Source organism: Trichechus manatus, unplaced genomic scaffold (genome assembly GCF_000243295.1).
Source record: "Trichechus manatus latirostris isolate Lorelei unplaced genomic scaffold, TriManLat1.0 scaffold00008, whole genome shotgun sequence".
In the NCBI taxonomy this organism is placed as follows: domain Eukaryota; kingdom Metazoa; phylum Chordata; class Mammalia; order Sirenia; family Trichechidae; genus Trichechus; species Trichechus manatus.
Window position 1 is genome coordinate 26,419,535 of NW_004443944.1, and position 24,821 is coordinate 26,444,355.

Sequence of the window (24,821 nt, forward strand, 5' to 3'; positions counted from 1 at the left end):
GGTGGTGGTGGTGGTGGTGGATTTTTCTGTTGTACTTTTAATTAGCTTATTCTTCCCATACAAAAAACACTTTTGTAATGAACATGGGTTCTGAGTATGTTTTTCTTTGGTCATTTGTTCTTTCATCCAATGTTTATGGGGTACCTAATAGGTGCCAGATATTACGTTGAGGATGCAGGGACAAGACACAGCTGATGCTTTTGAGGAGCTTGGCCCAAACGGGAGAAAGACATGTGGACAATGGGCATGCTGAGAAAAGCCAACTATGACAGTGGAGATGTGTTCAAACAGAATATGAACACAGGCAGGAGGGCTACCTACGTCTATGTCAGGAAGGCCTCATGAAGGAGATGATGCTCGAATTGAGGCTCAGTGGATGTCTTTCCCAGGCAGGCAAACAGAGAGGGTATTTCAAGTAGAAAGAAACAACAGCACAAGCAAAGACATGCGTAAACATGGAGCATTCAAGCAAGTAGACCACAGTACTGCTAGAATATAAAGTGTAAGAGGCGTAGCAGCATAAATGTGAAGCTGGCTGATTTTGTGTACTGGAAAGATTACACTTGTCACAGTGTGTTAATATTTTTTTCCAGGAGGTCGGATGGAGAAGCAGAAGAGGGAGGAAACAATATCAGAGGCAGAGAGACTGACAGAAAAGGTACAGTAATAATAGACTAGAGGTGCACAGGGTTGAGTTCTGACTGAGCCTGAGGTACCTGGGTCATGCCAGTGATATCTAGCATAGTACATACAGATTCTGAACTCCAGGAATGAGGTTAGGGATAGGAGAAATTTTGGAAGCATCATTAAATCTATGGTAGTAATAAATTCATGGTATAAATGAGAGTGTCTTTACAGGGTGTAGAAAATATGCAGAAAATAAGGATGAAACTATGAACGAAACTTATCTAAAGGAAAAGTGAAGGAGGTAAAGTCCCCTCCCTTCCTGACCAAAGATTGAGGAATGAGGGGAAAAAAAAAAAAAAAAAAAGTAACAGGCATTCCTTAAAAGATACTATGACACCTGGATTTCCACATGCAAAATAATGAACCTGCACCCATACCTCACACCATATACAAAAACTAACTCAAAATGGATCAAAGACTTAAATGTAAGAACTAAAACCATAAAAGCTCATAGAAGGAAAAATAGGATCAATGCTAGAGGCCCTATGACACCTGGATTACCACAAACAAAATAATGAACCTGCACCCATACCTCACACCATATACAAAAACTAACTCAAAATGGATCAAAGACTTAAATGTAAGAACTAAAACCATAAACTCTTAGAAGAAAGCAACAGGAACTAATGCTTTGTGACCTAGTTTTTAATAATGGATTCTTAGATATAATACCAAAAGCATAAGCAACAAAAGACAAAATAGATAAATGGGACCTCAACAAAATTTAAAACTTTTGTTCATCAAGGAACTTTATCAACAAAGTGAAGAGACAACCTACAGACTGGGAGAAAATTTTTGGGAACCGTATGTCTGATAAGGCTTTAATATCCAAAATATATTAAAAAAATCTACAACTCAGCAACAAAAAACATAAACAATCCAATTAAAAATATATATAGGCAAAGGACTTGAGCAGACATTTCAACGGACTTGAGCAGACATTTCAACAAAGAAGAAATACAAATGGCCAACAAGCACATGATAAGGTGCTCTATGTCAATAGCTGTTAAGGAGATGCAAATCAAAACCATGATGAAATATCACTTCACACCCACTATGATTAAAAAGCAGAAAACAGATGTTGGTGAGGATGTAGAGAAATTGGAACCTTTATCTATTGCTGCCAGGACTGTAAAACGGTACAGTCACTGTAGAAAAGAGTTTGGTCATTCCTCAAAATGTAAAACATAAAATTACCATAAACCAAAAAAAATCCAAACCCATTGCCATGGAGTCGAATCTGCCTCATAGCGACCCTATAGGACAGGACAGAACTGCCCTACAGGGTTTCCAAGGCTGTAATCTTTACGGAAGCAGACTGCCACATCTTTCTACCGCAGAGCGGCTTGTGGGTTTGAACTGCTGACCTTTCAGTTAGCAGCCTAGCACTTAACTACTGCACCACCAGAGCTCCAAAACTACCATATGACCCAGAAATGCTACTCCTAGGTATATACTTGCAATAACTGAAAGCAGGAATGCAAAAAGACCCTTGTACACCAATGTTTGCTATAACACTATTCACAATAGCCAAAAGGTAGAACCTGTCTAAATGTTCATCAATAGACGAATGGATACGTAAAATGTGGTACATGCAAACAAGGGAATTCTTAGCCATAAAGAGAAATGAAGTCTTGATACATGCTACAATATGGATGAATCTTGAAAATACTAGGCTGAGTGAAATAAATCAGTCATAAAAGGACAAATATTGTATGATTCCACTTGTAAGAACTATCTAGGACAGGCAAGTGTATAGAAACCAAAGTTTATTAGTGGTTACCAAGGGTGGACGAGAAGGAAGGGGAAAGGGGGGACTTTCTGCTAAGGGTGATGCGAAAATTTAGAAATGGATAATGATGATGGTTGAACAATATGATAAACATAACTAATGTTACTGAATTGTATATGTGAAGAATGTTGAAATGGCAAGTGATTTGCTACATATGTATTTACCACAATTAAAAAAAAAAAAAAAAAGATACTGTGAACCATAACTAATCCTGGCAAGAAATTTGGATAAGGCCATACGGGATCATTCAAAGCAAAAACAATATATAGTGGGATTTATAACATTTGTAGAAATACAATGTATGAGAATAGTAACATAAAAACTGGGAGGACGAAATGGAAGTTTACTGTTGTAAGGTTCTTACATTATAGGTAAAATGGTGTAATACTACTTGAAAACAGACTGTGGTAAGTTGAAGATGTATACTAAAACCCTAAAGCAACCACTAAAAAGGCAAAGAGGTAGAGCTAATAAGCCACCTAAGAAGATAAAACTGGATAATAAAAAATGCTATTCATCTAAAAAGTAGACAAAGCAAAAATAGGGAACAGAGATACCATCTCACTCCTGCAAAAATGGCACTGATCAAAAAAAAAAAGAAAACAACAAATGCTGGTGAGGTTGTGGGGAGATAAGAACTCTTATACACTGCTTGTGGAATTGTAAAATGGTACAACCACTATGGAAAACAGTATGGCACCTCCTCAAAAAGCTAGAAATAGAAATACCCTATGATCTAGCAATCCTACTCCTAGGTATATATTCTAGAGATATAAGAGCAGTGACATGAATAGACATATGCACACCCATGTTCACTGCAGCATTATTCACAGTAGCAAAAAGATGGAAACAACCTAAGTGCCCATCAACGGATGAATGGATAAACAAATTGTAGTACATACACACAATGGAATACTACACAATGATGAATAATGATGAGTCCATGAAACATCTTATAACATGGATGAATCTGGAGGACATTATGCTGAGTGAAATAAGTCAAACACAAAAGGACAAATACTACGTGATACCACTTTTCTAAAAAATCTAGGTATACACACAGAAAGCAACTTTCTTTGATGGTTACCAGGAATGCAAGGCGGGGAGGGAGGGGGAAGCACTTACTAGATAGTAGACACGTGTCAATTCTGGTGATGGGAAAGGCAATATACAACACGGGGGAAGTCAGCAACACTTGACCAAGGTAAATGAAGACACTGAGAGGTATGCAAGAATAAAGGACAACTGCAGAAAATGCTTTAACATATACAATTTAGTAACAACAAGGAAAAAATATGTGAGTGGTTACAAAGGTAGATATATATGATACATGGGTGTGGGAAGGCATATGAGAGTACACGTGCATGCATATATAGGTATATTTGTGGGCATACATGTTTGTAGGTGCTATGTATATATTCATATCTACAATAAAGCACATGAGGGCACATTTATGGATGCTCTCTAGACATACCAAATACCTCATGGGATTGATTTACTGGGTTTGAAGTCTCAGGACCATAGTCTCACAGGACAGCTAGGTCAATTGGCATAACTTAGTTCTTAAAAATAATGTTCTACATCCTAGTTTGGTAAGTAGCATCTGGTGTCTTAAAAGCTGGTGAGTGGCCGTCTAAGACCCAACTATTGGGCTCTTCCTGTCTGGAGCAAAGGAGAATGAAGGAAACCAAAGACTCAAGCAAGAAATTAGTCCACAGGACTAATGACTCATGTAAATCACAGCCTCTTCTAGCCTGAGACCAAAAGAACCAGATGGTGCCCAGTGCAGTGTACTGAATTACTTAATATGGACCTTCTAGCCATAGTCTTTGTAGCTCCCACCAAATGACTGAGTGGAACTATACAAATGAGGTGCTTGTGGCCCACCAAGGGGACTGGATAGCTTGCAAATAATGTAAATAAGGTGCATGGCACCCTTGTGTGTGTGTGGGGGGGAAACCATGCAAATAAGGTGTATGGAACCCTAACGAGGGGATTGGTCAGTTTTGCCATCCAAGTAGGCTTAAAATGAGCCATCCTAAAGGCGGGAAGGGAGGACCTCACCACTCCTAGAAACAATAACTGGGAGTGGAGTGCGTCGTTTTGACTTGAGATCCCTGTGCTGAGAACCACCTAGACTTCAGGGACAGAGAGAGAGAGAGCTGTAATGCTGGAGACGGTGAGACGGTGAGAAGCAGTGGCAGAGAAACGGTGGCAGCAGAACCAGGAGACTGACAGGAGACAGTGTGGTGGGTTTCCTAGCCCATAGAGCAAGAAAGCTGAGCGCCTTTGGGCAGGATGCTTGCTGGTGTCTCTGGGCACTTGTCAGAGCTAGGCTTGCCAACTCACAGAGTGAGAGAGCTGAGCGCCTTCCGGCAGGAGGCTTCCTGGCAGAGTGGGGTGCCTCCAGGTACTTACAGAGCTAAAAGAGCTTTGTAACACTTGCTTGAGCAGGGCAGAGGCTGAAGGGCCAGAGAGAGGTGTGCCTGCGGGCACAGCTGAGAAGAGGCTATCCTGATCAAAGAACTGTATCCTGAGCATTCCTGAACCCAAACTGTAACCTATTACTTTCCTAATAAATAAAGTATTGCTTGTGAGCTCTATATGGCCATTGCAACGAATTATCAAATCCAGTAGAGAAGTAGAGAGTGCTGTGGGAGGGGCTAGTTGGTGTCAGAATTGGTAAAAAGGTTGGAGGGTGGAGGCATGTCTGACATCTGCCTCATAGGAATTAGCCTTGGGCTGTTGATCTATTCTTCTTCTCCCTTATGAAGTTAGACAAGGTCAGATGTCCCCGCCACACCACTCTTACAGCTGGCTACCACTACCAACTGTTCTGACCAGGGACACAATAGAAGGTCCCAGTTAGAATTGGAGAAAAATGTAGAAGAAAACTCAAATTCATAAAGAAGTCCAGACTCACCGGACTGATAGAGACTAGAGGAACCCCCAAGACTAATGCCCTAAGATACCCTTTTAATCTGGAACTGAAGCCACTCCCAGAGGTCACCTTTCAGTCCAACAATAGATTGGCATACAAAATAAACAATAACACCTGTGAGGAATGTGCTCCTTTAAACAATCAACTATACCTACTCTTCACTTATCAACCATCTTGTTATCCAACATTTCACATTTATGACAACAGTAAAAAAAAAAAAAACCATTGTTTGACTATTTTGCGCATTAATGACATACATCTGGCAATAATGAATGCTGAGATGTGAGGTGAGAGTAACACTGGCTGTGATGGTTAAGGTTATGTGTCAGTTTGGCTGGGCCATGATTCTCAGTGGTTTGGCAGCTATGTAATGATGTAATGTGGCAGTTATGTTGATGCAGTCATCCTCTATTTTGTGATCTGATGTGGTCATCCTCCATTTTCGCATAATGCCGATTTTTGCATAACCACCAGGTCTTTGGAACGTAATCATGTCGGTAAGTGAGGAGTGGGTGTATGTGAGACAAAACAGTCAACATTTACACAGAAGCAAAGATGAGAAGGCAACAAGGGGCAGGGAAACTGAATGGATGGAAATAGGGCAGGTGGGGTGGAAATGGTGAGAGTGTGGACACATTATGGGGATTGTAACCAATGCCACAGAACAATTTGTGTATTGATTGTTGAATGGGAATCTAACTTGCTGTGTAAACTTTTACCTAAAACAGAGTAAAATATTTTTTAAAAAGGGGGGGACGACAAAAAAAAAAGACATAGAAAAAAATGAAAAAAAAAAAAAAACCAAAAACCTGCAAGATGAAAGATTTAAATCTAACCATAAACCACCATATCAATAATCACATTAAATATAAATGACCTGAACACCCTAATTAAAAGGTAGAGATTATTAGACTAGTTAAAAAAAAGATCCAAATATATACTATATATAACACTTTTTGACCACAAAAAGACACTTTTTGAATATAAAGGTACAAATAGCTAAAAAGTAAGAGATAGTAAAAGACATATGCTAACACCAATTAAAAGAAAGCTGTAGTAGCTATTGTAATAGCAAACAAAAGTAGATTCAGAGCAAAGAATATTACCAGGGACAAAGAGAGTCATTTCATAATCCTAAAAAGGTCGATTAGTCAAGAGAACATTTAATCCTCAACATTTAAGCACCTAATAATAAAACTTCAAAATATATCAAGGAAAACCTCATAGAACTAAAGAGAGAAACAGACATAGCCACAGTTAGTCAGAGGTTTCAACACTCCTCACTCAATAACTGACAGCATAAGTGGATAAAAAATTTGTAAGGAGTAGAGGACCTGAATAAGACCATTGCAAACTTAATCTAATTGACATTTATAGAACATTCCACCCAACAAGAGCAGAATACATATTCTTTTCAAGTGCATAAAGAATATTCAGGAAAACAGACTATATTCTAGGCCAAAACCAAATCTCATTCCATTTGAAAGGATTCAAATCATACAAAGTACGTTCTTTAACCACAACGGAATTAAAGTAGAAATCAATAACAGAAAGATATCTGGAAAATACCCAAATATTTGTAAACTAAATAACACACTTTTAAATAACTCATGAGTCAAAGATGAAGTCAAAAGAGAAATTAGAAATTATTTTGAACTGAATGAAAATGAAAACACAACATATCAAAATGTGTGGGATGTAGCTAATGCATCAGGGGGAGTTTACAGTATTAAACACTTGCATATCAGAAAATAAGGAAGTCTCAAGTCAATGATCTCAGCTTCTTACCTTAAGAAATCAGAAAAAGAATAGCAAATTAAATTGAAAGTAATCAGAAAAAATGAAACAATGCGGACCAGATAAAAATCACTGAAATGAAAAACAGTAGCAAGAAATCAATGAAAACCAAAACCGGTTCTTTGAGAAAATTAATAAAGCTCTAGCCAGGCTGATCAGGAAAAAAAAAGAAGACACAAATTACTAAGATTAGGAATAAGAGAGAACATATCACAACAGTTTTCACACATATTAAAGGATAATAAGGGAATACTCATAAACGATTTTATGGCAATAAATTTGACAACTTAGATGAAATAGATAAATTCCTTGGAAGACACAAACTATCCAAGTTCACTCAAATAGAAAAAAGATTAATTGGAAGAAATAAATTGGACTTCATCAAAATTAAAAACTTTTCTTCTCAAAACTCCCTGTTACAAAAATTGAAAAGGCAAGCCATGGACTGGGATAAAGTATTTCTTAAACATATATGTGACAACAGATTGTATCTACAATATATTAGACAACTCTTACAATTCAATAATAAGACAAACAACCCAAACAAAAAACGGACAAAAGATCTGAACAGACACTTCTCTAAAAAAGATATGTGAATGGCAAATAAGCTCATAAAAAGATGCTCAACATCATTAGTCATGAGGGAAATGCAAATTAAAACCACAATGACATACCAATACATGCCCTCTAGAATAGCTAAAATAAAAAAGACTAACCATACCAACTGTTAGTGAGTGAGGATGTGCAGTAACTGGAACGTTTCTGGTGGGAATGTAAAAATGGTACAACCATTTTGGAAAATAGCTTGGCAATGTCTTAAAAAGTTAACCACACACCTAGTATATGATCCAGCCATTAACTCGTAAGTATTTACCCAAGAGACATGAAAGATATGTCTACCCAAAGATTTGTACATGAATGTTCACAGCAGCTTTATTCATAAGAGCAAAAATCTGGAAACCCAAATGTCCATCAAAAATGAATAATCAAACTGTGATACAGCCATAACAATGGAATACTACTCACCAATGAAAAGGGAACAAACTGTTCATACACAACAACATGAATGAATCTCTAGATAATTATAGTGAATAAAATAAGTTAGACAAAAACATAAAACAAACAGTACATACTGTATGATTCCATTTATATAAAATTCTAGAAAATGCAAACTAATCAATATTGGACAGAAAGCAAATCAGTAATTGTCTAGGGACATTACGGTGGGGGGAAGAGTTATGGATTACAAAGGGGCACATGGAAACATTTAGGGGTGATAAATACGTTCATTATAATGCTTGTAGTGACAGTATTGTGGGTGTATACCCATCAAAACTCATCAAATCGTACACTTTAAATATGTGCAATTTAACTACGCTGGAATGATGAAAAGCTATCAAGCCCGATGGAAAGGCTCAGACAGGTCTTACATCATTTCCTGCTAGGTAATCTTGATTCAGTTAATCTGCCTTCTCAGCCACAGCACTTTCCCATTTATGAAGAGGTAACAGTTAGCCTAGAGGGCTGTTGGAAGGATTACATTGTGCTTTTGAACGTTTTTCTGGTTCTTTGAGAACAGGTGCAAACTACTATTATCCATCTAAGAGAGAATAGTAATATTCAGCTTGGAGGGAAAGGGAACGTTTGTTGCTGGACAAATGACAAGCAAGATCTGTGTGCAAAGCTTGGAGCACACACCGCATACAGCCCCATCAGGAAGCACAGCTGACTTCTAAAGATTTGCATCATTATTTTGCTTTTGCACTTGAATTCTAGGAGACTGAAGGTAAGAAGAGAAGCCTCTAGCTGTTAAAAATGAACAAACAAACAAACAACTGTAAAGAACCACAAGAATAAAACTGCAGTATCGTTTGGCCCTTCAAATAATCATTAGGAACAAAACCAATGTAGAACAAAGTAAAAACTACGGGAATAAGAGTCCAAGATTAAAAAAAATATATATATCTCAAGCTCTCCTACGTACCTATAGGCTTTGTTACAAGCTCACATCGCAGAACCGGGCCTGCAAAGACTTACTCTGCAGTTAGTATACCGTTGTCATTCTATTTGTTTTCTTTGTCAGAGAATTAAGGAAAACCTTATTGAAAACCTTCAGAGCAAAAAAAATTTGGCGGTTCCTAAATGGATGTGTCTCTGTACACTTCTCTCTTCCTTTTTTGCTTTTACAGTTAATAATCAAGATGGGTTCACTGTATTTCTGCTATACAACCCAAAGCTGCATTTGTACATATCCCTTGGGATCATGGTGGTCTCTTCTCTTTCTAACTGGAACAGGGTTTTACAACAGAAGTAATAAGCTTCATGTCAACATTTTCAAGGAAACTGACAATGTAATTCTGTCTCCTGCTGCCTTTGTTGCTTCTTAAAGAACACTACATCTATTCTGATACAAGGACATACTGTTAAAAAGTGCTTTCTGGTGGCAAAAAGCAAATGATTTAGAATACAGGCTATAATTAAATCGGATGCATTGGAATCTTCTATTTGTAGCAACCATCCTACCAAAAGGAGACATCTGTAACCAAGAACATGGAAACTGCAAACTAGTCTCCATCCAGGGGCAATGAGGGCATTTTTATAGCTCTGTCCTCATTTCCTGGTAAATCCTAAAATGGTTACCTCCTCGTAAGTATAATTTCATCACATTTCTGAGAGTTACATCCTTTGAATATGGACATTTTAAAAAATTGTACAATAAATCATGACTTTCCTGAATTTTCTTTTTCTCTCAAATTTATCCGACTAAAAAAATACCACTTGATTCTCCACATATTCATATCTTAGCTCTTTTGCGGCTAGCCAAAGACCATACCAACCTCCTCTCTGTACCCTAACTGTTGACTATCAAACCAAGAGGATGAAGGGGAGCTGCCTGACATACTAAGGAGGAGTATTCTCTATAACATTAGAGTTTCTGGTTCTCTCTTCCTTTCAGTGTATAGTTGCATGCTGCCTAAGCGGTTCTGTACCTTCTACCCTCACCTCATCCCATCTCTTTCCTTTTCAAACACTTGCATGGTCAAATGAAAAATTCTTTTTTTTTTTTTTGGTTCCTATAATCTAGGCAGAAACCCTGATGGCACAGTAGTTAAGAGCTACAGCTGCTAACAAAAAGGTCGGCAGTTCGAATCCACCAGGCGCTCCTTGGAAACGCTACAGGGCAGTTCTACTCTGTCCTATAGGGTCGCTATGAGTCGGAATATACTCGACAGCAACGGGTTTTTTGGTTTTGGATAGTCTAGGCTGGCTACCTGCTACAATTTTCACAGCATGAGTTCCATTTTTAAATAGCACTTCAACAAACTCTTCTTTTCCAACATGTCTTCATCTGTCCTTTGGCAGAGAGAGAAAAAAACAAAAACTAGCTTTCCTCTTACTGATTCTGTCAAGCACTGTGAAATTCAGACACTCTTAACACAGGATTGAAAAAAAAATGTCATCTGACAAGGAAACTAACACTTGAATAAAACGATAGAGTAGAGAGAAAAGACCTGAGGGAAGGGCAAGGGCTAGCCACCAGTCCTCCAAAAGCAGTTCCTCAAAACAAAAGCTGGGAGACTAATCTACATGAAGAACGTCTTTGAACTTTGCATAGAAAGGTTATAAGAAATAATACCTAGGCCATAACCCTGGCTTAGGAGGAGGATGGACGAATAGTGTTGAGAGGTTCAGAAAAAGTACATGCTGCAAGAGGCAGAGCCAACATGGCACCCTAGGCAGTCTCATCGTGCCATCATCTGCAGCAAAGACCCGGAAAACTAAGTAAAGTAGATACAAAGGTCAAACCTGGAACCCTAAGCATCAAATGAAGGGATAAAGAACTAGATCAAGCACTGAATCGAAGAAGAAACTGAAGGAAAACAGAAAACGAGGAGAGAGATGGAGGTTCCCTGCCAACTAACACGGCACAGTGTCGCCACCTTGGAGCAGAGCCAGCAACAACCCTGGACAGGGAGTATGGGGAGGCAACTTCACAGAGCTTCCAACAGGAGACAGAGCACCTGGTAACCAGAGTAACATGCTTTCCCACTCACCTTTCTGCCTCGTGTGCCACCCTACTCCTTCCCAACAGGCCATGCCTTGCCAAGCAGCTAGAGAGACATAACCCTAGATCTGCCCTGCCCCCACCTGCTGGCTCCTGCCGTGCCATTTTTTAATTTTTCTTTTCTCTTTCTTCCTTTTCTCTCTACCTCCCACGTAGCCACATATGCCACCCTCACTCCTTCCTGACAGGCCAAGCTGCGCCATTTGGCTAGACAGCTACTGGCCTGCCATCACCCTGGGTTTACCCCACCCCTACCCACCGGCTCCTGTCATGCCATATTTTTCCCCTTTTCTTTCTTTTCCTTCACCCTTCCACCTAGCCACGTATGCCATCCTCACCCCTTCCGAACAGGCCACACTGTCACTTGGCTAGAGAGCTACTGGCTTGCTGTCACCCCAGGAATTTCCCACCCCCACCCGCCCCTACCTACCGTCTCCTGTGGTACCATTTTTTCCCCTTACTTCCTTCTCTTTCTTCCTCCCACCTAGCCCTGTATGCCACACCCCCTTCCCACTACCCCTAGCTCTGTCCCCTTCCACCTGTCCTCCTCGCGACTTGAAAGTCCCCAACTCAGGCCCACTGCTGCACCAGGCCCACATTGCCCCTCCCCTCCTGCCACTCAACCAGCTGCTGAACTGAGGGAAGTAAGTTCATACCAGAGGACTAACAGATCACAATTACCATGGCCTCCACCAGACTGAGTCCAGTACTACTAGATGGTGCCCGGCTACACCGACTGCTCTGACAGGGATCACAATAGAGGGTCCTGGACAGAACTAGAGAAAAATGTAAAACAAAACTCTAATTCAAAAAAAGACCAGACTTACTGGCCTGACAGAGACTGGAGAAACTCCAGGAGTATGGCCCTCGGACACACTTTTAGCTCAGTAATGAAGTCACTCCAGAGGTTCACCTTTTAGCCAATGATTAGACAGACCCATAGGACAAAATGAGACTAAAGGGGCACACAAGCCCAGGGGCAATGACAAGAAGGCAGGAGGGGACAGGAAAGCTGGTAATAGGGAACCCAGGCTCGAGAAGGGAGAGTACTGACATCTCATGGGGTTGTTAACCAATGTCATAAAACAATATATGTACTGCTTAATGAGAAGCTAGTGTATTCTGTAAACCTTCATCTAAAGTACAATAAAAAAAAAAAATCAACCAGTAGAATTCAGCATCATATCAAAAAAATAATACACCACGACCAAGCAGGAGTCATACCAGGTATGCAAGGATGGTTCAATACTGGAAAAATCAATCAACATAATCCACCACACAAATACAATAAAAGAAAAGAATCACATGATCATCTCAATGGATGCAGAAAAGGCATCTGACAAAGTCCAATACCCATTCCTGATAAAAACTCTTGATAAAATAGGACAGAAGGAAATTCTTCAACATAATAATGGGTATCTATACAAAACCAACAGTCAACATCATTCTTAATGGAGACTGAAAGCATTCCTTCTGAAAACAGGAACAAGACAAGGATGCCTTTTATCACCACTCCTATTTAATGTTGTGCTGCAAGTCCTAGCTAGAGCACTAAGGCAAGAAAAAGAAATAAAGGGCATCCAAATTGGAAAGGAAGGAGAAAAACTATTCCTATTCACAGATGATATGATCCTATACACAGAGAACCCCAAAGATTTCACAAGAAAACAACTGGAACTAATAGAAAGATTCAGCAGAGTAGTAAGATATAAGATTAACACACAATTATCAGTTAGATTCCTATACACCAACAAAGAGAACTCTGAAAAGGAAATCAGGAAAACAATACCATTTATAATACCCCTTAAGAATGATAAAGTACTTAGGAATAAATCTAACCACGAACGTCATAGACCTATACAAAGAAAATTACAAAACACTATTGCAAGAAACCAAAAGAGACCTACATAAATTGAAAAACACACTATGTTCATGGATAGGAAGACTCAAGATTGTGAAAATGTCAATCCTACTCAAAGTGATCTACAGATGTAACGCAATCCCGATCCAAATATCAACAGCATTCGTTAATAACGAGATGGAGAAACTAATCACCATCTTTATATGAAAAGGAAAAAGGCCTCGGAAAAGCAAAACATTACTGAAGATAAAGAACAAAGCAGGAGGCCTCACACTACTTGGTCTCAGAACCTACTATACAGACACAGTAATCAAAATAGCCTGGTACTGGTACAACAACAGACACAGAGACCAATGGAACAGAATTCAGAACCCAGAGGTAAATCCATCCACCTGTGGTCAGCTGATCTTTGACAAAGTACCAAAGTCCATTAAATGTGGAAAAGACAGTCTTTGTAACATACGGTGCTGGCAAAACTGGATGTGCATCTGCAAAAAAAAAAAAAAGAAACAGAACCCGTACCTCACACCATACACAAAATCTAACTCAAAATGGATCAAAGACCTAAATATAAAACCTACAACGATAAAGATCATGGAAGAAAAAATAGAGACAATGCTAGGGGCCCTAATACACGTCACAAATTCAATACAAACCATAACTAACAATGCATAAAACTAGATAACGAAGAGCTCCTAAAAAGTAAACACTTATGCTCATCAAAAGACTTCACCAAAAGGGTAAAAAGAGAAACTATAGACTGGGAAAAAATTTTTGGCTATGACATATCTGACAAGGGTCTAATCTCTAAAATCTATAGAATACTTCGACATCTCAATAACAAAAAGACAGATAATCCAATTAAAACATGGGCAAAAGATATGAACACACGCTTCACCAAAGAAGACATTCAGGCGGCTAACAGACACATGAGGAAATGCTCCCCATCACTGGCCATTAGAGAGATGTAAATCAAAACTACAGTGAGATACCATCTCACCCTGACATTATTGGCACAAATAAAAAAAAACAGAAAAATAACAAATGTTGGAGAGGTTGCAGGAAAACTGGAACTCTCATGCACTGCTGGTGAGAATGTAAAGTGGTACAACCACTATGGAAAATGGTATGTGCCTTCTTAAAAAGCTAGAAATAGAAATACCATACGATTCAGCAACCCCACTACTAGGAACATATCCTAGAGAAATAAGAGCCATCACATGAATAGATATATGCACACCCATGTTCACTGCAGCATTATTCACAATAGTAAAAAGATGGAAACAGTCTAGTGTCTGTCAAGAGATGAACAGGTAAACAAATTATGAATTATGGTACATACACACAGTGAAATACCATACAACAATAAAGAACAATGATGAATCCGAGAAACATCTCACAACATGGACGAATCTGGAGAGCATTATGCTGAGTGAAATAAGTCAGTCACAAAAGGACAAATACCGTATGAGACCACTATTATAAAAAAACAAGAAAAGGTTTACACACAGAAAAAACAAAACAAAACAATCTTTTATGGTTAACAGGGAGGGGAAATCACTAAGTAGACAGTAGACAAGTGTTAACGTTGGTGAAAGGAAAGACAACACACAATACGGGGGAAGTCAGTACAACTTAAACCAAGGCAAAGCCACAGAAGCTTTCTAGACACATCCAAACACCTTGAGAGACTGAGTGACTGGGGCTGTGGGCTGCGGACCATGGTCTCGGGAGACATCTAGGTCAACTGGCATAACATAGTTCATAAAGAAAATGTTCTACATCCTACTCTGGTGAGTAGCGTCTGCGGTCTTAAAAGCTTGCAAATGACCATCTAAAATACATCTATTTGTCCCATCACATTTGGAGCAAAGGAGAATGAAGAAAACCAAAGACACAAGGAAAATATCAGTCCAAAGGACTAATGGACCATATGAATCACAGCCTCCACCAGCCTGAGCCCAGAAGAACTAGATGGTGCCTGGCTACCACCACTGACCGCTCTGACAGGGATCACAGTAGAGGGATCCAGACAGAGCAGAAGAAAAATGTAGAACAAAATTCAAATTCACAAGAAAAGACCAGACTTACTGGTCTGACAGAGACTGGAAAAACCCTGAGATTATGGCCCCTGGACACCCTGCTAAATCAGAAATGAAGCCACTCCCAAAGTCTACCTTTTAGCCAAAGATTAGACAAGCCTATAAAACAAACAATAACACATGTGAGGAACATGCATGCCTCTTAGTTCAATCAAGTATACCAGACCAAATGGGCAATACCTATCCAAAAGCAAAGATGAGAAGGAAGGAAGGGGCAGGAAACCTAAACAAACGGACACGGGGACACCGGGGTATAAAGGGAAAGGGGGAAAGTGCTGACACGTTGCAGGTATTGCAACTAATGTCACAAAACAATTTGTGTATAAATTTTTGAATGAGAAAACTAATTTTTGCTGTAAACTTTCACCTAAAACACACACACACAAACAAAAAAAAAAGTACATGCTGCTATCTGAAAATTCTATTGCAGCACAATTTCTGTTTAAAGCAAAATAAAAGTGTAACGTAAAGCAAAACAACAACAAAAAAGTTGAGAGGTTCAAGTGCTCCAAAGTGGAATAAACTGAAGTACTTTGGCTTTTGCTCTGAAGCACAGCATGTGCACAGGCCAACGGAGCTGCCAAGGACTAGAGCTGACTCCTATTCTAGCCTCCCTTGAGCCCTGAAGATCAGGATCACAACCACCCTGTGGCCGATTTTGTGCTCTTTATATCATGCACTAAAAACATGACAGAGAAATAAAGGACTAAATATATTCAGGCAGGAGATTCAGTTCTCAGTTACACGGGTTCTAATAAGTCACTCCACTTTCTTTGGTTCTATCTATGGAATCTGCCAGAAATTCTAAGACCCAGTGATTCTTAACAGCAAAAAAAAGTTTCTCAGATTCTCTCATTCACTTAGCAAATATTACTGAAGGTCTAAGGTGTTATCTGTTGTTAGATATTGAGGATACAAGAGGAAGACCTGGTTTCTGCCCTCGAGGATCTTACAGTACAGTCAGAGACATAGACAGATGATTGCCTTACAGGGTGATAAGTGCTCTGATAAAGGTAATCAAAGGATGCTACAGCAGAGAAGACGTCAATCCCCAACATTTTAGGGGTGGGGAGCAAGGACAGGTTTGGGGGAAGTGACACAGGAGCAGAAGGTGCTTAGAGAACTTTAAGCCTAAACATCAAGGGTGAGTCACCCAGAGAAAATAATGAAATGTGTTAAGGAATCTAAAATAGTTTCGTTTAGAGAATAAAATGTAAATGTGTGGAAGGGGGGAGAATGAGAGAGACTGCAATAGGAGAACTAGGCAGCAGCCATATCCTGAGGAGACTTGATACTATTTCAAATGTATACAAAGAAATAAAGTTTCAATGTTTAAAAAGGTAATCACTAGTAGAAAAGAAATTTCCACATCTCCATAGAAGAAAAACATAATGAAAGAGACAAAAAATACATGAAAAAACCAAACCAAACCATCAAAGAAACCATAAGAACACAAAAAACAGACAGGAAAAGGGTCAAACATAATAGTCATTGCAATAAAAGCAAATAGGCTACATTCAGCTACTTAAAGACAAACTCGCACATTAGACTAAAAACAAACAACTATATGCTCTTAACAAAAGAGTCATATGTTCATCTACCTAAAGAAGAACTTTCACATTAGATTTAAAAAAAGCTATATGCGCTTAACAAGAGTAATACATAACAAAAAAATGACATAAAAAGCTAAAGTGATGCAAAAGGATACACTAGATAAATACAAAATTATTAAAGAATTCATAACAAGTTCATTACATGCAATAATGAGGCCTATTTTATATTGACAAAACAAACAGTTCAAGATGAGGATAAAAGTAGTTAGCATTTACTTGCTGAACAACAGAGCTAGAACATAACAAGCAAAAAATTCAAGAATGGGGGAAAAAAACCCCACAACTATATTGAGACTAATACTCCTTTAGAATTTGACACATGAGCCAAACAAACAAAAAAAGGACACAGAGGCGCTAAACATATTTACAAAATTAATTTAGGAGATACTTATATAGCACGTTATACCCTAGACACACAAATTCTATTCAAATGTCCATGTAATATTTAACTAGATAGTTAAGTGCTCAGCTGCTAACCAAAAGGTTTGTGGTTCGAACCCACCTAGTGGCTCTGCGGAATAAAGAACTGGCAATCTGCTCCAGTAACGATTACAGCCAAGAAAACCCTATGGGGCAGTTCTACTCAGTCACACTGGGTCGTTATGAGTCAGAATTGACTTGATGGCATCCAACAACAACAGTCATGTACAAGACCACAAATAAAATCTCCAATTCAGAAAAGTAGATATTTTATAACCTGTACTTTCTATTAGAAAGCAAGCCCACTAAAGCAATTATTAAGAGGAAACTTTTAGCCTTAAATTATTTTTAAACAAAAGGGATATTTCTTTAAAGCATTAAGCATTCAACTTAGAAGTTTGGAAAAAGGGGCAACAAAATAAATGGAAAGAAAAGTAGAAGAAAGGAATTAAAGGCAGAAAGTCAAGGAGAAAAAAGACAAAAAGCACACAAACAAATAAAATACCAAACAAATATAAAATCAAGAGCTGGATCTATATGAAGAGATGCCTACCCAATAGAACAAAAACAAAATAATCACTTTTAACAAGTTAGATTGAGGGAAAAAGCTGAGAAATTCAAATATATAACATTAGGAATAAAAAAGGGACATAAAGTACAGAAAATAAAAAAGAGGAAATGAAATGGAAGACATGAAAAAGAATGATAATATAGGGACAATTTATATAACTGAAAGTCTTTATAAAATTGACAAATTTCTAGGAAAAATGTAAAATATTAAATTGTCTTAAGAAATATTAGAACACTGATTAAAGAAATCAAAGAACTAAATAAATGGAGAAATATACCATGTTCATGGATTGGAAAACTCACTACTGCGAAGATGTCCACTCTAACCAAAATGATCATAGATTTAATGTAATCCCAATCAAAATCTCAGCAGTTTTTGTAGAAACTGACAGGCTGATTCTAAAATTTATATAGAAAGGCAAAGGAACTAGACTACTTAAAACAATTTTTGAAAAATAAGACTAAAGTTGGAGGGCTCAAATTACCTGACTGCAAGATTTACTATAAAGCAGTAATAATAAAGATAGTGTGGTATTAGCAAAAAGATAAACACAGAGATCAATGGAACTTTCTGAGGTGATAAAAATGATCTATACGCACTTTCCAATATAGTAGCCACGTGTGAAATGTGGCTAATGCAACTGAAGAACTGTATTTTAAATTTTATTTTATTTAAGTAATTTTATGTTTAAATTAAAAAAAAACTGATTCTCAGTTCAGTTACTGGAAGGTAACCTGGGTATATGAATCTACTTTTTCAACTGTAAATTTTATTAAATCTAAATGCAGATGAAAATTTAGCATCCGAATTGAGATGTAACTGTAAAATACACACTGGATTTTGAAGACTTAGTATTAAAAAAAAATATAAAATAAAACGGTTTACCAATAACTTTTCATATTGATTACATACTGAAATGATCATTTTTGATATACTGGGTTAAATAAAATATATTATTAACACTAATTTCATCTGTTTCTTTCAACTTATTAAAATGTGGCTGCTACAAAATTTGAAATTACGTATCTTGCTCACATTATATTTTTATTGGACAGTGCTATTCTATATCTTCATTGTGGTAGAGGGAGTTATATACATCTATTAAAATATATCTGTCAAAATTCAAACTGTACACTTAAAATGGATGTATTTATTGTATGTAAATTATGCCTCCCCCCAAAAAGAAGATGATAAAAATACTAAATTGGGTAGTATATGTATGTATGCACATATATATGTATGTATATGTGGTAACAGAAACTCTGGTGGTTAAGAACTACGGCTACTAACCGAAAGGTCAGCAGTTCGAATCCACCAGGTGCTCCTTGGAAACCCTATGGGGCAGTTTTACTCTGTCCTATAGGGTTGCTGTGAGTCAGAATCAACTCGATGGCAACAGGTTTGGTTTTTTTTTAATATGTGATAATGTGTATGCGTATAAATGTCTATCTTATTTGTGACCTTTCCTTGATAAGAAAATAAAAAATGAGAAAAAAATTCACTGGATATAGATATACAAAATTAACTGTTCCTCATCTGTATTCTCAGATCTCAGCTGGTACTTTAATTTTAACAGCTACTACACTAAATAATATTATAGCTATTTGGTGTCTGCCTCCCTCACTAGCCTCCTGAAGGCTGGAATTCTGTCTTGTCTCCGTATAAGCCTAGCGCTTAACATAGTACCTTATCAGTGTTTCAAAAGCAGCATACTTATGATATGCCAAGAACTGTCCCAGATACTTCACAGGTAGTCTAACTCCCATAACATTCCTGTAAATTTGGCATTATTATCCCCATTTTTCAGATGAAGAAACAGAGTCAGAAGGTCAGAAAAGTTACAGTAATTCAGCAAAATAACAGAGCTAGTAAGTGCAAGAGCTGAACATTCCAAACCCACATTTACTTCAATCTTGAAGCCTACTCTTTCACCCTATATTAACCTGTCACCTCTCCTAGGGGTAATTTACTTGTTTGATGCATGACTGAATCAAAGTAAAGATTAGTATTTAGGGGCAATGGAAAGGACCACAGAAATTCTCCCTAACCTCTAGGGTTTTGGGTTCCTACTCTTGAATGGGCTCTCTCTAGACAGAGAGAGCGAGCCACTTGGTAGCTCTTGCCAGAAGATCAGGAAGGGTGAATCTAGTAGGGGAAGAAAAATATTCCTTCCAATTAAGATTTCCATTTGGGAGTCTGAAGAAGAAAAATAACACAGAACAAAATGCATGGGAAAGACAAAAAAGGAAATGCTGAATCTGCTAATACGGCAAATTAATGCAAAAGAATTAATCTAACAGTAACTTCTGCATTCAAAAATGAAAAGTTAGAAGACGCTGGAGAGCTACAGTTTCTAAGTCTTTCGGAGTTCCTCTTTAATTAGCTTCCCAGAACCTTAGCATTCCTGATTGAATAATCCATATTTCTGGTTATTTATTCACCTCCCCACTGCTGTACATTACCACGCCATATGCTACAGGAATACATCACTTCATATTTGTACTCAACCATCCAAAGACACTGGCAGTTCAGACCTTTAAGAAGCTTAGGGGAAAGTCCCTGCATAGTGTAGTTTTAAGGTTAGAAGGCCCAAGAAGTCAAATGCATTTCCTTTACATGCTATTTGCTTGAGAGAAGGTGGGTCATTTCAACAAAAGGACAGGTAATTAAAAGGGTAAAAGAAATAAACTAACAAAAGACGCAAGAGAGGAAAGCCAGCAAAATCAACCAAACACTGAAGGCCTCTGAGTAATTCTCCTTGCTCCTTTCTGCACTTTAAAAAATCTTTTTGTAAAAGCAATTCCTCAAAGGAAGACTTTCAATCAACCTAAGGTCTGGTACGCACCGGATAAATGAAAACATACACTGCATCCCTAGCCCCATGCAAGCCTTTAAAGTGAAGATATTTTCAAAATATATACCTCGATAATCTTAAACACAAAAATAGTTTTAAGGACAAAAATGGTCATTGTAGAATTTCTTATAATAGCAAAACACTGAAGACAACCTCAAATTCAACAACTGAAGAACAGTAAGTAAGCTAAGTATATTCCCTTAAAGCCCCTTAAGCAGTTATTGAAAACTCTCTGAAGATTATGTCACAGTATGGGAAACCTTTATTCATTCAATACACTTATATCAATGTTAACTTTAGAAAGAAACTATAGAAAATTATGTGTGTGGTAGGCCTAAAAAAGTTGTTAAAAACAACTGTAGGAAAAAAGACTGGAAGGAAATAAACACCCAAAGAGGGGTTGTGTTCGGCTAGAAGCTTTTGTTTTAGCTTCTTGAAGGCAAGAATCCTGTCTTACTCAAGTCTATGTAAACCTCGCACTTAATATAGTACCTTATCAAAGTTTTTACAACAGTTTTGGATGTCTATATTCTAAATTATATTTAACAGATATATATCAAATTTATTTTAAAATTTTAGTCTAACAGAATTTTCAGTGTATATGAGCAGAAGTTTCAAGAAAGCAAACTCTGTCTCAACTTCATAAATAATAATTCCATAAAGATTAGTCTTTTAACCATGCTAACATTCCAGTGCCTCTCAATTAAAAAAACTGTCTCTTGACCCTACATCACATTCTGGTTACTCCTTGCCCTCTTTGCCCATTTCTCTACTCCCATTCCGAGCCACACTGCTCAAAAAGTTATGGGGACAAGCTGCCTCCCTTTCGCTTCCAACTTCAGGATTTTATGAAATACACTAACGTGATATCCACTTTAAACACTTCAAGGAATTCTAAAGAATTACAGCATAAATACTAAACAAAGAAAGTACTATAAAGAAAAGTTCTTTATCTGTTATGCACATTTTACATCTCCTACAGAAGGCACAAAGCACATGTACAATTCATTACTGAATAAATAAATGAAAAAAAATCAATGATATTCTGCTGATATTGATGACAAAAATATAGACAAATATATGGGATAAGAGAGGTCTGTGTGTGATATAAAGAAAATGTGGGCTAAGTTAAGAAGTCAGCATGGGGTAAGATTAGAAGTTAATGACTAGATTTCCCCAAAACCAATGCACTAAAGGAAGGGGAGACAACACAACATCTCCCTTCAATGGGGTGGTTAATGGGGTGGTTGACACAACAACAGGGTACAAACAGACCAAAATATACTTTTTATTTACCCACTATAACCTCATTTAAGGAGCATGGTGGCACAATGGTTAAGCACTTGGCTGTTAACCAAAAGGTGAGTCGCTCGAACCCATCTGCCGTTCCGCAGGAGAAGAGACCTGGCAATCTGCTTCCATAAAGATTACAGTCTGGAAAATCCTACTCTGGGGCAGTTCTACTCTGTCAGGTCACTATGAGTCGGAATCGACTCGATGGCACACAACAACAACAATATAACCTTATTTAGAAAAGGCCACACACACGAACACATAACTGAAGATTTTATCATTCTATATGCCTAGGAAACTCAACAGAATAAAAGACCATGGCTATACGTTCTTGAATCCAAGCTAACAGTGAGGAGTCAGGCAAAAAAGATGGGAGAGTAAGGAGATGAGAGACATACCTGAGCATGAGATTCATCAGCTGAAGCCCCTCACCCTTCAGGAAGCGCTCACGATTGGAACTGAGCATCAGGCAGGAACAGAGTGAATCAAACAGGTTCTCCATCATCTCCTGCTCCTCAGCCGTGCTGGGATTGTGTCTTTTAAACACCTGTCAAGCAAAGACAGCAGGAAGCACAGAGCTGTAAGAGACTATCTTTTTATCAGCCATCATCCAACAATTTCCAAAGCCCATCTGTCATGATAACCCCACAAATGAGGAAACTGAAGCTTACCACACAAAATTCTTACAGTTTCCACTTCAGAAAAACTGGTCTTTCTGATTCATAGGTATTAAATAAATGGATATCAGCTTATGCAAAAAACCAAAACACTCAACTGTCCATTGGGCCCGTGAGTAACTGATAGTTCCAGGGAGACAGATTAAAAAACAAAACAAAACAAAAACACCCTTTTTACTGTAAAATATAACACAGATACAGAAACTCCATAAAAAACATATATAGCTATATGAATAAAGTGAACACCCCTGAAACCACTAACCAGGTGAAGAAACAGAACTTTGCCAGTTGCCTCCAAAGCCCTCCACCTGCCCAACCCAGCCACACCTCTTTCCTCCCCTTCTAAACCTTCTGCCATCGAATCAATTCCGACTCATAGCGACCTTATAGGGCACAGTAGAACTGCCCCATAGGGTCTCCAAGACTGTAAACTTTATGGAACGAGACTGCCACATCTTTCTCCCACAGAGCAGCTAGCAGGTTGGAACTGCCGACCTTTTGGTTAGCAGCTAAGCACTTCAACCACTGCGCCACCAGGGCTCCTTCCCCTTCTAAAAGTAACCACAATCCAGAGTGGCAAGTCACGGCTCAATATAAGGGAGAGTTTTCTAACAATCAGGGCTACCAAACTGCCTCACAAAGTAGTGGGCTCTAAATCATGTGAAGGAGGGTTTAAAGCAGAAGCTTGGTCTTTGCCAAAGATATGTAGCATATTAAGGGGAAAACCTTTTAACAACGTATGCATATCCATACAGTCTACTACAAAATGATTAATAATCTAGCAGGAACAGGACCAAGCACTTTCCCAGAACTGGAAACAGATTCACATAAAAAAAAAACTCTATCTTGGGGGTGGAAGCCAAGCACTTGGGCTGCTGGCACCAAGGCGGAAGCTGTATGCAAACTGACATCTCAGACACTCCCAACACTCTCAAGTTTTTATCCAAATGATCTATTTTCAGTCTTGTTTTTGGAGTAGCACAGATGAGGTTTGTTAGAAGAAATCTTAACAGTATTTTCAGATGTCAGCAGAAAAACATTTCAACTGGATATATATTTCTTCCGGTGAGCAAATGGCAATTTCCAGGTTCTCATACCAGCCTCCAATACCGCATCCTTCCTATCCTCTCCTGTGACCTCCATCCCACTGCATTGGAACTTGCATTCCTTGAGTTTATCCGGATCCTAAATGAACGGATTCCATTTTAGTGGCACACTGAAAGGAAGGGAAATGAGTATCTTGGGAGTGGGTCAACTCTGAAAATAACTTGGTATTTTTGGCCCAAGAACATATACTTAGGCAGGAAGCACACCTCTCTGAGACTGACAAATATCCTATCAGAAGATGGAGAAAGTCCATACCAGATATATATAGTGACATCTGGTCATAAAAAGCAAGTGACAAGAAAAGGAGACGAACCACGCACCTCCAATGTAACCTCAAACCTGCCAACACACCTCCACATTGCTTGCACCATGTGGCTTATTCCTTTCCACAATTTCCAGCTCCACCTTCCATTTAAACCAGGCCATGTATCTTCATGGCAGACAGGAAGCATAAGAGTTACTCACGGATAACTGCTGAAGAAGCACATCGATTCCATCCAGCTCCCCAAGCAATTCCCTGTTTTCTAAAAGAGGAAAAAAAACAGAGGAAGAAAAAAGAATGAAGCTAACAGCCGTCTAACACTGATACATCAGCAAACAAAATCAATACAGCTTGACAGAGTACAAAAGCTGCACAGAGAGCACGAGGGAGAGCAAGGGGATGCCAAAGGCAAGAGAGCTTGCTGTCATGATCTGAAACAAGCCTGGCTCCTATTCTAACAGAATATCAGTACCGAGAGGGAGCCTCACCATCGTTGTCCTGGAGCAATATGGCCAGCACTTCACTGCAATACAGTTTGTTGGCATCAAAAGGCATCTTTGCCTGTGGGGAAATGGGAGAAATGAGAAAAAACGTTAAGGGGCCTTGCTTCCTTCCCCAGGATGAATTTTTCACAAGTACTAGGATCTGAGTTAGAGGGAAAAAGAAGTTAGAAAGGGAAAAAAGCAGGCTAAGGATTAAAAAAAATAAAAGTCTACTTCTGCTCTCAAGGGACAGGACTCAAGTACTACACAGGCAGTCCCCGGGTTACAAACGAGAT

The 24,821-nt window shown here is 38.4% G+C and overlaps 1 protein-coding gene across 2 annotated transcripts in view; it reads right to left on the minus strand.

Annotated features, from left to right (window-relative positions):
• CTNNBL1 (catenin beta like 1) overlaps nucleotides 1–24,821 on the minus strand; it is a 185,394-nt gene that overhangs the window by 75,712 nt on the left and 84,861 nt on the right. For both annotated transcript variants that reach the window (XM_004370355.2, XM_023724756.1), the window contains exons 8-10: nucleotides 24,532–24,604; nucleotides 24,247–24,305; nucleotides 22,396–22,544 (exon numbers count right to left, since the gene is read on the minus strand). In XM_004370355.2, coding sequence (XP_004370412.1) covers nucleotides 22,396–22,544; nucleotides 24,247–24,305; nucleotides 24,532–24,604 — 281 coding nt within the window. The remainder of the gene's footprint in view (nucleotides 1–22,395; nucleotides 22,545–24,246; nucleotides 24,306–24,531; nucleotides 24,605–24,821) is intronic.